We start from the raw sequence: 14864 nt of genomic DNA, 5'->3' as shown, positions 1-14864 counted from the left end.
TTACAGAAACTCAGATACAGTGGTTTATCTGGAAGCAGCTGGAAATATTATTTTAACTTTTCACTCCTATTCATTGAGGATGAACTCAGAGACCCCCCCCCCCCCCACACACACACACACACAGGAAGTGAGATGGCTCTGATGGTGTTCAGTGTTTTGGTTTCCAGTCTGAACAACATGTAAACATGTGTGGTGGGTGTGTCAGAAGTGTTAGCCAATCAGCAGTGATGTCTACATAAACCCTGCTGTATTAAGAAGATGGCACAATGAATGAAAGAAGTGCAACACTTGGATAACGCAGCAGAGTTTCTCTTTCAAAGTTGGTGTGTGTGTGTGTGTGTGTGTGTGTGCTCACCGCGTGCCACTGGTCATCACTGTATTTCTTGTGGCTGCGCAGGCTGAACTTCCTCTTTCCTCCGTCTAACAGAAGCAGCAGGTGGCCGTCTGAGACGCTGAGCGACATCGTGGGTCCTCCAAGGATCTTGCTGGTGGCGCGCAGCACCAGCCCGTCCGAGGAGTTGATCCTCAGCAGCATGGAGATGTGAGGCCTGCAGACAGAGAAACGTGAACATGCTTCAGCTGTGGTCTGGTCCTCAAATATGGGGAGCAGTGAGTTTGTTCTTCATACTCACATCAAGCTAAACGAGCTGGGCAGGAAGTCGTATCTCTGGTAGCTGTGGGTGGAGCCGCTGAAGTGTGTCGCTCCCTTCTCGTGGTCTGACAGCTCGCCCTGACAGGAGTCTCTTGTGTTACGACTGCGAGATCCTGACTGTTTCTTCAGCTTCTGAGAGAGAGAAACATTACGTTTATCACCAGGTACGGTCGCATCTTACAGTCTGAGATCGTGTGTGTACCTTGCGCTTGTTGCTCTGTGTGGGCTGAGACTGAGCAGCCATGATCTGTTGAGGCTTTTTAGCAGCAGGACACTCCATTGGAACGAGCACGTTTTCACCAGCTTTCAGCAGGTCCAGAACCACCTGAGTTACATCCATTTCCCTGCAGATGACAAACACACACACCTCAAACCCGAGCAGCAGGCTGCTTTAATTGATTGGCTGCTTTAATTGATTCCGTCAGTTTTCACGGACGGCTGTAAAATCAAAGGTAAATCTCTGAAGGCTGATTACTGAGGTTGTGTCTGAGCTCGTCTTACCTCCTGATGAAAACATTGCTGATACAGCCAGTCAGGTTGTTCTGGGTCTCGCTGGGCATTCCTCCCAGGAAGGTGTTTCCCATCGTGGCCGACAAACTGTTCATCTGTGTGTTCACGGTCCTCTGATTCGAATTCTCCAGCACGTCGTCCATGTACAGACGTATCCTGAGGAACGAGCGGAGGTCAGCTGACACTGAAAGCTGCTTCAACTGCTAACATGAAGGAAATGTAACCACTGCCATCCTACCCGTTCATATTGTTGTATATGGCAACATAGTGACTGTTGTCATCATTGTAAGTCTTCTGTGTCCTGATCTCTTTGTTGCCGGCTCGGACCACGACGTGGCCTTGGTGCAAAAACACGTGACACACGAGTCCCTGCAGCCACAGCAGATCAGGAGAGTTTGAAACAAGGAAGAAGCTCCAACAGATCAGGACAGAAGAAGAACATGGAAAACAGACAGCCGAGGGTCCGAACAGGAAGCGGTGGAGGCTTTCTGACCTGATTATTGTGGAAGAACATGAGTCCATCGGTCTTCTCAGTTCTGAAGCCAAAGCCGGCGTAGAAGTTGTTCATGAGACTGGAGGCATCGGTTATATCAAAGTTCAGGTAGCTCTGACCGGAGAAATAACCCTCACGAGCCAACTGCACACACACACACACACACACACACACACACACACACATGAAAAACCTGCATTTACTCCTTTTGTTATGTGCTGATGGATTCAGCATGTTGTCCTACCAGCAGGTTGTTGTCGCAGCCGAAGCTGACTCCCACGGTCTTCGCCCTCTGCAGGCTGATGTGTGAATTGCTATCCTTCACGTTCCTGACACAGCCCTTCACAGAGCCCTGCTTAGAGAACTTATCCTTCAACCTGAGGAGACACACAGTATAAAACTTGCTGTACATCCCAAATATTGATTTGAACCTGACTGTTCTGAAGCTGTCGAGAAAAATAAATCACATCGGCGTAAACATGAGTAACTGTTTGTGGTGATATGACTGTCTGCTCCTTCCTGGGCTTCTCGGTCCTCCTACAGTGATTTCTGCAGACCCATCATCCTCCCCTTTCTTACTTTTTGCCACCTTTCCTTCATTTTCTGCCTCCTGATTATGGAGCTAAATTGGGGCCATAAAGTTTGTTAAAAAAAAATAATAATTTGAAACCAAAAAATTATTTTGAACCCAAAAAAATTACAAAAGAAAAAGTTTTGAAACTAAAAAAAAAAAAGATGTGAAACTGGAAAAAAAAAATTTCAAAACTATTTTTCAGATTCAAGTTTTTTTTTTTTTCGAGTTTCAGATTTTTTTGGGGGGGTTCAAACTTTTGGCCCTATTTTGGCGTGGGGGGCGGGGCCTCAGATGAGGTGGGTGTGGAATCATGACAGCTCAACACAGTGGCTGAACAACATAGTCCCAACTGTTGCATTCAGGGACCGTGGGAACTGGAAATGTCTCTAACGCATCATTAATATTCTATATGTATGTGATTGGTTTTGAAAGATAACATGCTTCACCAATACAAGCAGCTTATATGAACACATGACTCGAATCTCAGAGGAAAAAATACTGAGCTACCCGGGCGCCCCAGCTTTAATGGCTCTTCTTGCATCAACTTCCTCTCCTCTGCCCTCCTACAGCACCACACCAGCTACACCTGCTGTTTACTCAGAAAAGGAGCAAGAAGAAATCTGTGGTCCACGTACGTCTCTGGCATCTGGCTCTCCGGTACTCCTCCCAGGTAAAAGCTGTTGTTGAAGGTGGGGATTTTGTCCATGTGACTGTCCATGACCATGTCTCCATTGTAACTCACCAAAACACGATGTGTGCTTATACGCACGATGAAAATCTCCAGCTGCACAGGAGGAAACATGCCATGCTTCACAAACAGGTCAGAAAACCTTTATATTTGTTAGTTATTAATAAGCTGAAAACACAAGGTAATAAATCTTTAACTATGGTGCTGAACTCAGCTGTGGGAAGAGAAGGTGACTGAACACGGACGGCGAGCAGAGACAGACTCACACTTATGGGCATGCCGTCACTCATCTTCAGGCTCGTCTGTGGATCTTTGGGCTTCAGCTCCGTCAGAGAACCATTAAAATTATAGAAAACCTTGAGCTGGCCCTGAAGCACCGCCATGCACAGGAACTGCTTTTGCTGGATGACAGAAGAAAAAGAAACATCCAGTTACACTGTTAAACTGTTTAAATATAAAATTAATACAATTAAAACCACCATCAATGAACACGTGAAGCTGTCAAATACCCATACTTGACCTAACAACCAGCTCTTAAAGGGCTGCAGACACAGAAACTAGAGCTACACAGAGGCTGATGTTATCTTTGAATCCAATCTGGGATTTCACGCTGACAGGTGGGTTGGTGCAGCCTCAGCAGGGATGAGGATGCTGTTCCTGGTAAAGAGAGCCCAGTGCGACGGGGAAGCTGTGGATCGACCTTCCTGCCCTCACCTATGATCACATGATCACATGCTCTGGGTACTGACCGAAAGAACGACCTCACTGATCCAGGCAACAGAAACTAGCTCAGCCTTAGAGACAGGGTGAGGAGCTGAGAGGCAGCTGCAGCAGTTTGGGCCAAAGTTATCATCGTTAATGAAAACGAACAAAATAACGAAAGCTGAAATTGGAAAAAACATTTTCCTAAACTGAAATAAATAAAACTGTAACTAAAAGGAAAAAACCGATAACTGAAACTGAATCGTTTCATAGACAAAATGCCTTCGTTTTCCTGTTTGTCACTTTATTTAAAGCCTTGTGGATATGAAATCACTTTCTCTGCTTCAGCAGTTTCAGCTGGGAGCGCCACACGGCTGGATGGCTGTGAGGAGGAAGCCCCGGGTACACCACCAACCTGTTCACGTCTCTAACCGTTTTTCTCCACTCGGCGACACACCCGCCGAGGAACAAACTCTGGTTATTGGTGACTCTGTTTTGAGAAACGTGAAGCTAGAGACACCGGCGACCATAGTCAAATGTCTTCCAGGGGCCAGAGCAGGCGACATTCATGGAAATTTGAAACTGCTGGCTAAGGCTAATCGTAGATTTGGTAAGATCGTTATTCATGTCGGCAGTAATGACACCCGGTTACGCCAATCGGAGGTCACTAAAATTAATATTGACTCGGTGTGTAACTTTGCTAAAACGATGTCGGACTCTGTAGTTTTCTCTGGGCCCCTCCCCAATCAGACTATACAAGGTCTTGAATAATCAGGCCCCATCTTATCTCAAAGACCTCATAGTACCATATCACCCCAACAGAGCACTTCTCTCTCAGACTGCTGGCTTACTTGTGGTTCCTAGGATACTTAAGAGTAGAATGGGAGGCAGAGCCTTCAGCTTTCAGGCCCCTCTTCTGTGGAACCAGCTCCCAGCTTGGATTCGGGAGACAGACACCCTCTCTATTTTTAAGATTAGGCTTCAAACTTTCCTTTATGATAAAGCTTATAGTTAGGGCTGGATCAGGTGACCCTGAACCCTCCCTTAGTTATGCTGCTATAGGCCTAGGCTGCTGGGGGGTTCCCATGATGCACTGTTTCTTTTCATTCACCTTATTTACTTTGTTTATACTCCACTCTGTATTTAATCATTAATTGATATTAATCTCTGGCTCCCCCCCTCAGCAGATGACCCCCCCTCCCTGAGCCTGGTTCTGCTGGAGGTTTCTTCCTGTTAAAGGGAGTTTTTCCTTCCCACTGTCACCAAGTGCTGCTCATAGGGGGTCGTTTGGACTGAAGGGTCTTTACCTTACAATATAAAGCACCTTGAGGCAACTGTTTGTTGTGATATAAATAAGACTGAACTGGAGTCACGTTTTTAAAATAATCATATATAATGTCTTGCAGGAGCCCTATGAATGACAGCAACACAAAAAAATAAATCATTACTTTTAGAATGAAGGAAATGAGAGTAAGAAAAAATAGTTGGTCTAAAAGGAAAGAAAAGGTTGTTGTGCTGTGTCTCAATCATTTGATACCCAACGAACTGAGTTTTTACCTGGTTGTGCACCATCAGCAGAATCCCGTTCTGTGATTGCAGTTTGACTTCCTGTTTTAAGATAAGCCTTTTGGGAAACTGTTGGGTCAAAGTGATCTCAGCATAACCGGTGCCGTCAAAATATGCCGCATCATTGAGCCAGCTACGAATGCCCGTCTGCCTCGACCTGGTTTTAATGTCCAAAAACACAGCAGGCAAGAGAAAGCTAAGACTCAGTTCAACAGAAGACTATCTGACAAAGTGAGAACTCAGAGGCTGACCTGACACACGGTTTGTCCACTGTGGTGTTGAGACTGAAGATGTTCTCAAAGTTGTACAGACTGATCACCTCCTCGTTCAGAGACTCCAGCTCGATGCAGCCCTCAAAGTTAGGCAGTGCGAGCGGTCCGGGCGGCTGAAGACAAGAAGGACAAATAAAGTGGAAACTTAGTGATTTACATCAACACAGTCTGAAACTGGAGGAGGAATCCTCTAATTGAGAATCACGTTAAAAGACTTGTATAAATGTAACTTTGTTCCTCTTTTACACACTAATATACGACCTCGATCGGTGTGGCCTGCCCTCATCTCTCCTGGGTCGTATCCAACATGAACATCCTCCCATGTCTCCTGTATCTCTTTCAGATGTTATATTGTCAAAAAATGTTCAGTATGTCTATCATTATCACTGGTGGAGAAAAAGGCCGAGGTTAAGATCCGTCTTTCTCTGCCAACCAGTTCAAAATGATCTTATCTGCACCATCATTTTCATTTTACCTGTGGGTTTTTACATGACCCCAGTTCAAGCGGTCAGTCGGCTTCTTTGCCCTTTGATGAATCCAGTCATAGACAGCGAGGTTTTAAAGAACGTGTTGGTGTAAAGTCAGGAAACTGCTTTTCTTTGCTAACTCCTCTGCATGAAAACTCACTGCCACCTCAGGGGTATTGTTTGGTTTCACCAATAAATAATTTCTTGACATTTATACAGGTTTGGAAATTTATTCTTTCACAGGAGGTCTCATTTTTTCTCCCACTGAACTCTGTTGGTGAATAATATACAACTTCAATCTTTTATTAAGCGGTCCTTTCAGCGCCTCTTGAGTCTCTGAGTAGACAATGTGGACAAAGTAAAAGGGGGATGGGAATCTGACCCGGGTTCTACAGAGGCCTAAAATCGCTCTAGTGTCTGGGAGAGGATACCATAACACCACCCTGTGATAGCTGCCTGGGCTTCCACATTCATTTCTTTATTTTATCTTATTTAACTTGATTCCATTTTATTGTTACACCTACTATGATGATCTTTTTTAGTTTTATTTATTTATTGTCCCTGAAATATTTTTTAACCCTTTAACATCGCTGATCGGCGCCGATGCACCCGTTACCTGCCCTTACTTGATCAGCTGATTAACGCCAAGCGTATCACTGCTGAAACGTCTGATCAAATGCACTTTGAATTACCATAATTACGTGACTGTTTGTCCCATCGGAAACATTTAAACGGTTTCTGAAAGCTGAGAAATTGCGCTTCACACCCAGTATAGGGTTATTATGGTAAATGTCCGCAAATGGCAAACTTAACTGGCCCAGTGGCAGGCCTGTGGCAAATAAAGGGTTAACTCCTGTACTGTTAACAGCTGTAGTCACTTATGGAAAACATCAAATTATATAATAAATTACTGTACACCTAAGAGTGTGCAGTACAGGTGCTTTCAGTTATTCTAACTGTAGCGCCACCTGATTGGGTTATTAACTTTATTATTAATTACATTTCTGGTTATAGACCAATTTTATTCTACAGCCTAAAACTTAATTTGGCAGCCTTCCTGTGGGCATACATGCTTTAACTGCTGGTTTTCCATCGCTCTTCCTGTACGTACTTTGAATGCATTTGGGTATCCTCCCACATAGAAGACGGTGTCATCAGTCAAGAGGTTGAGCAGTCCCTGATCTCCTTTAGCCTCCTTGTAAAATTTGCTTGTTGTCCTGTCAAAGGCTATGGACATCAGACCATGCTGCAGGATCCTACATGCACCCAGAGACATAATGAGACAAACATGAGGAGCAAATTAAAGCTACAAATCCTACACAACACAACACAAATTCACAGCGGCAGTCGCCTGCCTGTGCTTTATATTCTAATATGAAGAGTTATATATTAGAGTTAACTATTAGTGTTTGTCATCCGGCTTCATGGACAGATAAAGCTGGGTCTCGTCTGTATAGCAGTGAAAATGTGTGCTATGCTTTCTAATAATACTGCCTAAGGGAAGCATGTATAATATAAATAGAATTGAAAGTAGCTGTACGTAATGATGTGTCAGTATCATTGTACAAAAGGCCCCATAGTTTATGTCTTCATATTTAATTGTTACTAGTGTGTGGAGAGTTGAGATTTCCCACAGTCCTGTGTTCCTTGAAGTAGTCTCGCATTTTTACAGCAGGCGCTCAGACAGATGCGAGCTGACGATGTTCTGTGCCAGTTTCTGTTCATAAGAGAAGTGTGCGTTTATGACCGAAGTGAGTACATGTTCTTAGAGATGGTTATATTCCTCTGTTTATAAGTTAAGCTTGTTAGTGGTGTGATCGGTATAAGCTAAGCGAATGGAGGCTAGCTCTCGTGCTATGCAGTCTGAGTTAGCTGTGTGCTACTTGTGTAGCTATGTTAGTCCCGGAGTAACAAACACATATAGTTCATACTGTATTATTGGATGTTTATTGGTACACCTAATTGTGTTGAGTTGTGTTGAGTCTGTGTTGCAGAACCACACATACACACACACCTTCATGTATAGATGTGGATCTTCGCCTAGCCCAGTGTACTCGGAGCTAAGAACCAGGGCTAACTAATAAAGCCCATATGTGAAGCTGCTCTTCTGTCTCCCTGATTGCTGCCTTCTATGAGTGAAGTCAACTAGATTAGTCACATCAGTCAGCAGTTATCATCCTAGCCCTAAAGTAGTGTTCTGGCCGACACTGAGAGATGAGCTATCTCCCCTTCAATCATTAAGTGAACTGAGCACAAGACCTCCTGTGCAGGGGTCAACTGGGGTCAAACAGAAGCTCAGAGTAAGGGCCTGGAGGACAACAGAGACTTCAGCACTTCACGACATTTTTAGGCCTTTTCTCTGTTTTTAGGTAAAAAAGGACCCTTCAGACTCCACCCACAGAAAAACACAACAACACAGAAGAACCTGAAAACCTAAAATCTACCTATTTGTTAAACTTGATTATAGTTTTTGAACCGAAACTGTTCATTTGAAGGTTTCAAGAATTATTTGATGAAGCAAAGACAAAGGTTTGTATTAACGTGTAGGTTTCCAAGATGGCGCTGGTGAGGTCAGCAGCCGTCGTACCTGCTCCTACGCTTTGTTTGTATATATTAGGTTTAGCTCTAATTTTGGACTTTATAATTCCGCCTGCTCTGTGTCATATCACGTATGACAGACAGACTCTTTTTAATATCAGAATACAGCACTCTGGCTGTATTCTGACACCTTTTTCTCCCGACCCGACTTGGCCCCAGGAGATCCAGCGTTTCCAGTGGGCCAGCTCAAACAAAGGACCCAGGTCACGGACAAGGCCCCGAGGGAAAAGAGCCGGCGTAAGAGAGAGGCTGAGGCGCAGAGCGCACCAAACGCCACTGCCGAGCATCCTGTTGGCTAATGTCCAGTCACTGGATAACAAGCTGGACGAACTCAGGGCCAGGATACAGTTTCAGAGGGACATAAGGGACTGCAACATCATCTGTCTCACGGAGACATGGCTGACTCCCCTCATACCGGACCACGCCGTACAGCCGTCGGAGTTCTTCAGTGTTCATCGCACGGACAGAACGAGTGAGTCTGGAAAATCAAGAGGAGGAGGTGTGTGCCTAATGATTAATAACAACTGGTGTGACAGTAGGAATGTTGTCCCTCTGAAACAATCATGTTCACCTAACCTGGAGCTCCTAACCCTGAAATGCCGTCCCCACTACCTGCCCCGCGAGTTCACTTCGGTCATCTTCAGCGCCGTCTATATTCCACCTCAGGCGGACACAAACACTGCACTATCCGAGCTACATGAGGCGATTTCCACCTATCAGGCTAACCAGCGTGATGCGGCTCTCATCGTAGCCGGGGACTTTAACAGTGCAAACTTGAAAAAGCTGATACTGGAGTTGATTCAACACATCGACTGCCCCACCAGAGGAGAGAGGACCCTAGACCACTGCTATTCTCCATTCAAAGATGGCTACAAAGCAAAGCCTCTTCCGCCTTTTGGGAAGTCTGACCACACCTCTGTCCTTCTCATGCCGAAATACAAACAACGGCTCAGGCAGGAACCCCCTGCTGTGAGAGAAGTGACATGGTGGTCTGATCAAACAGAGGCCGCTCTGCAGGGTGCGTTGGATTCAACCGACTGGGACATGTTTCGCAGCAGCGCGGGCGGAGACATCGAGGAGTTTACGGAAACTGTTGTGGGATTTATTGGGAAAGTTGTTGAAGACACTTCACTTAGGAGGACCATCAGGACTTTTCCCAACCAGAAGCCGTGGGTGGATAAATCTGTCCGCGACGCCCTGAGGTCCCGCACCGTTGCCTACAACTCCGGCCTCGCCTCTGGGAACATGGAGGACTACAAGGTTGCATCATACAACGTCCGCAGAGCGGTGAAAGAGGCTAAACATCGCTACGGCCGCAGACTGGAACAGCAACTACAACAGTCTGACCCCAGGGGACTGTGGCAGGGACTACGCACCATCACGGACTACAAAGCACCACACACACACCCGGTGAGTGCCGACGCTTCTCTGGCTGATGAACTCAACATCTTCTTTGCGCGCTTTGAGTCGGGAAGCCGACAGCCCGCTGCGCTCCCGGCCGGAGGGGCGGAGACACTCACTGTGATGGAGCGCGACGTGAGGAGGGCGTTTAGACGTGTAAACACCAGGAAAGCGGCTGGACCAGACGGTATTAGTGGACGTGTCCTTAAGACCTGCGCTGACCAGCTGGCACCTGTGTTTACACTGATATTCAACCTCTCACTGAAACTGTGTGTGATTCCCACCTGCTTTAAAAAGTCCATCATAGTCCCTGTCCCAAAGAAACCACACCCCAGCAGCCCCAATGACTTCAGGCCCATAGCACTCACCTCTGTGGTGATGAAGTGTTTTGAGAGACTCATCAAGACATTCATCACCTCCTCACTGCCCACCACCCTCGACCCACTACAGTTTGCATACCGGCCAGACAGATCCACAGATGACGCCATATCCTTCCTCCTCCACAAGACCCTTTCACACATAGACACTGGTAAGGGGAACTATGTGAGAGTGCTGTTTGTAGATTACAGCTCAGCATTCAACACCATAGTTCCCTCCAGGCTGGTCTCTAAGCTGCTGGACCTGGGCCTGGGCCCATCCCTGTGCAGGTGGGTTCACAGCTTCCTGACCAGCAGACCACAGGTGGTACGAGTGGGTCACCTCACCTCATCCTCCCTCACCCTCAACACTGGATCCCCCCAAGGCTGTGTGCTCAGCCCTCTGCTGTACTCACTGTACACCCATGACTGCGAGGCCACGTCAGAGTCCAACGTCATCATCAAGTTTGCTGACGACACTGCTGTTGTGGGACTAATCTCTCACAATGAGGAGACAGCCTACAGGAGAGAGGTCTCCCGCCTGGAGAACTGGTGCCAGGAGAACCACCTCCTGCTCAACGTCAGCAAAACAAAGGAACTGATCGTGGACTTCAGCAGGAAGCAGCAGAGGGACTACCATCCACTTGTCATCAGTGGTGCTGAGGTGGAAAGAGTGGACACTTTCAAATACCTGGGAGTGACCATCTCACAGGACCTGTCCTGGACTCATCACATAAACATCACTGTGAAGAAGGCCAGACAGCGTCTCTACCTCCTCAGGCGGCTGAGAGACTTCAAGCTCCCACTCAAGGTGCTCAGGAACTTTTACACCTGCACCATCGAGAGCATCATGCGTGGGAGCATCACCACCTGGATGGGAAACTGCACCAAGCAGGACTTCATGGCCCTAAAAAGGGTGGTTCGTTCAGCTGAACGGACCATCAGAACCACCCTCCCCAACCTGCAGGACATTTACACCAAGCAGTGCAGGCTGAGGGCCATGAAGATCCTAAAACAGCCCAGCCACCCCGGACACTCTCTCTTCTCCCTGCTCCCATCAGGCCGGCGTTACCGCTGCCTGAGGACTAAGACTGAAAGGTTGAAGAAGAGTTTTTACCCACAAGCCATCCGTCTGCTCAACTCTGAGCCCTAACTGGACCATTATTGCACAATGTAAATATTATAATTTAAAAAGTGTGTATAGTGTATAGTATATAGAGTATAGTGTATAGTGTGAATTACTTTTTTTTTTAATTTTTTTTTTTATTCTTCTTATTTATATGTGTGTGTATATATGGTTGCAGGTACAAAATACATTTCACTGTGCATTGTACTGTGTATAACTGTGCATGTGACAAATAAACACTATCTTAATCTTAATCTCTTAATCTTAGGTGCTGCTGTGTGTTTGTGTGCTTCACCTCTCCAGCATGATGGTGCTGAACTTCCCATTAGACTGGACGTCTTCAGTCATCAACACATCAGCTGTTTCTCCTCCAACATTAAAGTACCAGTGCAGCATTTTGCCCTCCAGCACCATGCCCAGGAAGTCTTCACTCGACTGCAAACACCAAACACAAGGGGATGAATTTAAGATACAGCTGTGTCCCTCCACATCTGGGACTGCTCACACTGCTTTGTGTTTATCCCTGTGCACCAAACAGATGTGCTGTAATGTTCACGGGGATCCTAAACAACTATAAACAAATCAATTCAAAATGTATCACAAATAATAAAAAGACACAATCCAACAAAATCTGTCCTCGTACTTACGTTCTTGCTGCCGAGGTAGAACACAAACCGATTGGTGCTCGCATCCTGCCGCCGTTTCCGCGCTCCCTCTGGCAGCGTAATGTGGAACTTCAGGGATGTGTAGGCGGCCAGGTCAGCCAGGTTAGAAGGAGTACGCACCTGAACACCTGATTTCCCATTAAACTTCATGGGTACGCTCACCTGGATGGGAGGAGAGAAAATAAAGCACTGAGAGAATGGAAGAAAAAGGAGACATTTATGGATGTTTGACAGATGTTTTTAATAATTTAAATCTGTATTAATAACCAGTCATAATGTGAGGAAAAAACATCATATATTCCATTAAATTTTAGCATGGAGGCTTGTTTTAAAGTCATGGTTAGCTTTAGGTAAACACTGCTTATTGTGCAGGTCAGTGTGATGATCAGGGCTGAAAATAAAACCAACCCTGAAGCTCCAAAAGCTGCTGTTCCTCTGCCGTCCAGCAGAGGTGCCCCAGTGAGTCAGTCCCCATAGACTCCCATGTTAAACCTTCCCAGCAGAAATGTTTGCAGCTGATGCAGAAGCTGCTTTGGTCTCTGGGGGTAATTTCCCCTTCATAACAGCTCCAGTTTGCTGAGTGAGATTCTGGGATTTTATTTGGATGTTACTGCTTAGCAGGTGTCTCTGTGTGTGTGTGATGCTCCCATACCATGCTAGCTAGCATTAGCATCCAAATGTGACCGCAGCGTTGGTCATGTCCATCTTTTTATACAGTCTGTGTTGTGTACCTTGCTGGCAGCGTTGCGCGCCTGCTCGATGAGCTGTCGGATGCGGCTGATGTTCTCAGAGATGTTTGGCATCTGAACAGAGTGATTCTGCAGGTCATCCAGTTTCTTCATGAGCTCAGGAATAGCTTCACCCAACCTGTGCACTGCAGGCAGACAGACAGTGATTTACAGCTCACTCCTCACCTCTTACATACAACCAGCGACCCCTCTCGGTTAAGTTTTCGGGGAACAGTCACACCTTTTTGTAGACTTTTACCTGGTTGGAACACCTTTGAATGAAAAACTGAAGAAAATATTCATGTCTGAGACTTTATTTGAAAGATAAAATCTTTTAGTTTCTGAAACCACACACTGTTTTGTTTTATTTCTGGTTAGTGAATATTTGATGTCATTAGTCGCAGTAAAAATGTGAAAATCTTCAGTTTTCCATGTTTTTGTTTAGCCTGTAGCTCATAATTCATCATAAATCAACCTGCAAATCCAAAACAGACTTCCAAACTGCTCATTTTGTCCCAGAAGTCCTAAAATCCAAAGAGAGGGAAGAGCGTTTATTACCCACCGGTGTTGTTGGCATCCATGAGGGCGCTGTTGATGTCATCGCTGGTGGCGTTGGCGTCTCCGTACGTCCGCTGCCACTCGTCGAGCTGCTCTTTGATGGGGCGCAGGGCGTCGTTGACGTCGGTGGCCGTTTTGTTGGCCTGAGCTGCCGTTTGTTTTGCTTCGCTGATCTCTGCACTCAGGTCTGATCAGCACAGAGGAAGAAACAGGAAGAGTCAGCTGGAAGCTGCAGGAAGAAGCTCTGAGCAGTTAAACTGTGCGTCCTAAATTACATGGACCCGAGCCGTAAGTGTAGCGAATCTTGTGTGTGTTTTAAATGGTCGTACTTTTGGTGGCGTTGAGGTCATCCTGAAGCTCCTGCAGATCCTTCATCAGTTGAGCCTGTTTGGTTTTGGCGTCCTCGAGCCGCCGCTGAGCGTCTTTGAGCTGTGGCTTCAGGGCTGCAGCGGAAAAACAGACAGAAGAAAGTGATCCGGACTGAAGGTGAAGGCTTTCCTTTATGAATCAGTGCAACAAAAACTGTGTTTACTGTTGTTCAGCTTCTCATTCAGCATCTCTGCTTCAGCCTTCAGATCCATGCTGTGGTTCTTCAGAGAAACCGCAGTCTGACCGAGATCCTGGTCCTTCACGCTCTGAGAACAGAAACAGCACAACCAGAAATCATGGAAGGTTTTTAAAGTGATCTGAACAGATAAACCTGCACTTTTGTTTTTACCTCTACAGTGATGTTAGCTGCCTCGGCAGCCATGTTGGCGGCCTCCTCTGCCTCACTGATGCTGTTGATGATCTTGTTGTAAGCCTGAGTCACGTCTATAAATCCATCTTTCTTTGTTTCTGCAATCAAACTGCAGACAGACGCACACGTTTGCCGATGTTGGATTTAATCCGCGACAGAAAGAAAATGTCGTGCCACAAACCTCCTACCTGGACAGGTTCGTGGCCAAAGCGCTGAGCAGCTGAGCGTGTTCCTCCGCCTTCTCCACCAGCGGGATTTTAGAGTTAGTCTGAGCAAAATTCTGCACCTTATTCGCCAGCGGTGTGCGGGCGCCATCCAGCTGAGCCGCCAAGCGCTCGTACTCCTGAGAGAAAGAAAGATGAAGAGGGAGACCCTCAGGGTGTGGCCCGATAAAGGTAAGACCTTCTAGAAGAAAGGCAGGAAGTGCTTTGAATAAAGGCTCGGTGTGGACGACCTCCGTCTCAACAGTTCAAAGCAGACCGAGAAGACCGGAGAAGCACGCCATGACTGTGCTGAAGGTAAAGTCTGGCCACAGTAAAGTACACACACACTGAACATTTGAATCTGTGACTTTGTGTCGGCTCAAACCTCTTTGGACTCCTGCACCATGGACAGCACATCGCCCACATGAGCAACGTGATCTCCAGCCATCTCCAGCTGGGTTTCCACCTCCATCTTCTTCGACAGCAGGTCCTCCATCCTCCTCTGACAGACAGACAGACAGACAGACAGGAGTTACTCATCACTTCATCTCTCATTGCTCCATGTT

General features: G+C 46.4%; 1 protein-coding gene across 3 annotated transcripts in view; it reads right to left on the bottom strand.

Annotated features, from left to right (window-relative positions):
- Nucleotides 1-14864, bottom strand: part of lama5 (laminin, alpha 5) — a 102920-nt gene that overhangs the window by 6241 nt on the left and 81815 nt on the right. For 2 of the 3 annotated variants that reach the window (XM_030733769.1, XM_030733767.1), the window contains exons 54-74: nt 14684-14800; nt 14284-14438; nt 14075-14204; nt 13889-13991; nt 13686-13799; nt 13361-13543; nt 12802-12944; nt 12053-12232; nt 11701-11840; nt 7036-7180; nt 5437-5570; nt 5177-5342; nt 3184-3318; nt 2865-3013; nt 1900-2032; nt 1656-1799; nt 1401-1531; nt 1154-1318; nt 855-996; nt 633-784; nt 356-548 (exon numbers count right to left, since the gene is read on the bottom strand). In XM_030733769.1, coding sequence (XP_030589629.1) covers nt 356-548; nt 633-784; nt 855-996; nt 1154-1318; nt 1401-1531; nt 1656-1799; nt 1900-2032; nt 2865-3013; nt 3184-3318; nt 5177-5342; nt 5437-5570; nt 7036-7180; nt 11701-11840; nt 12053-12232; nt 12802-12944; nt 13361-13543; nt 13686-13799; nt 13889-13991; nt 14075-14204; nt 14284-14438; nt 14684-14800 — 3054 coding nt within the window. The remainder of the gene's footprint in view (nt 1-355; nt 549-632; nt 785-854; nt 997-1153; nt 1319-1400; nt 1532-1655; nt 1800-1899; nt 2033-2864; nt 3014-3183; nt 3319-5176; nt 5343-5436; nt 5571-7035; nt 7181-11700; nt 11841-12052; nt 12233-12801; nt 12945-13360; nt 13544-13685; nt 13800-13888; nt 13992-14074; nt 14205-14283; nt 14439-14683; nt 14801-14864) is intronic. The other variant, XM_030733768.1, reaches the window with a different exon arrangement.

This window comes from Archocentrus centrarchus, chromosome 7, assembly GCF_007364275.1.
Source record: "Archocentrus centrarchus isolate MPI-CPG fArcCen1 chromosome 7, fArcCen1, whole genome shotgun sequence".
Taxonomy (NCBI): domain Eukaryota; kingdom Metazoa; phylum Chordata; class Actinopteri; order Cichliformes; family Cichlidae; genus Archocentrus; species Archocentrus centrarchus.
Note: the sequence above shows the minus strand (reverse complement) of the source record. Positions and strands in the feature narration are given on the sequence as shown.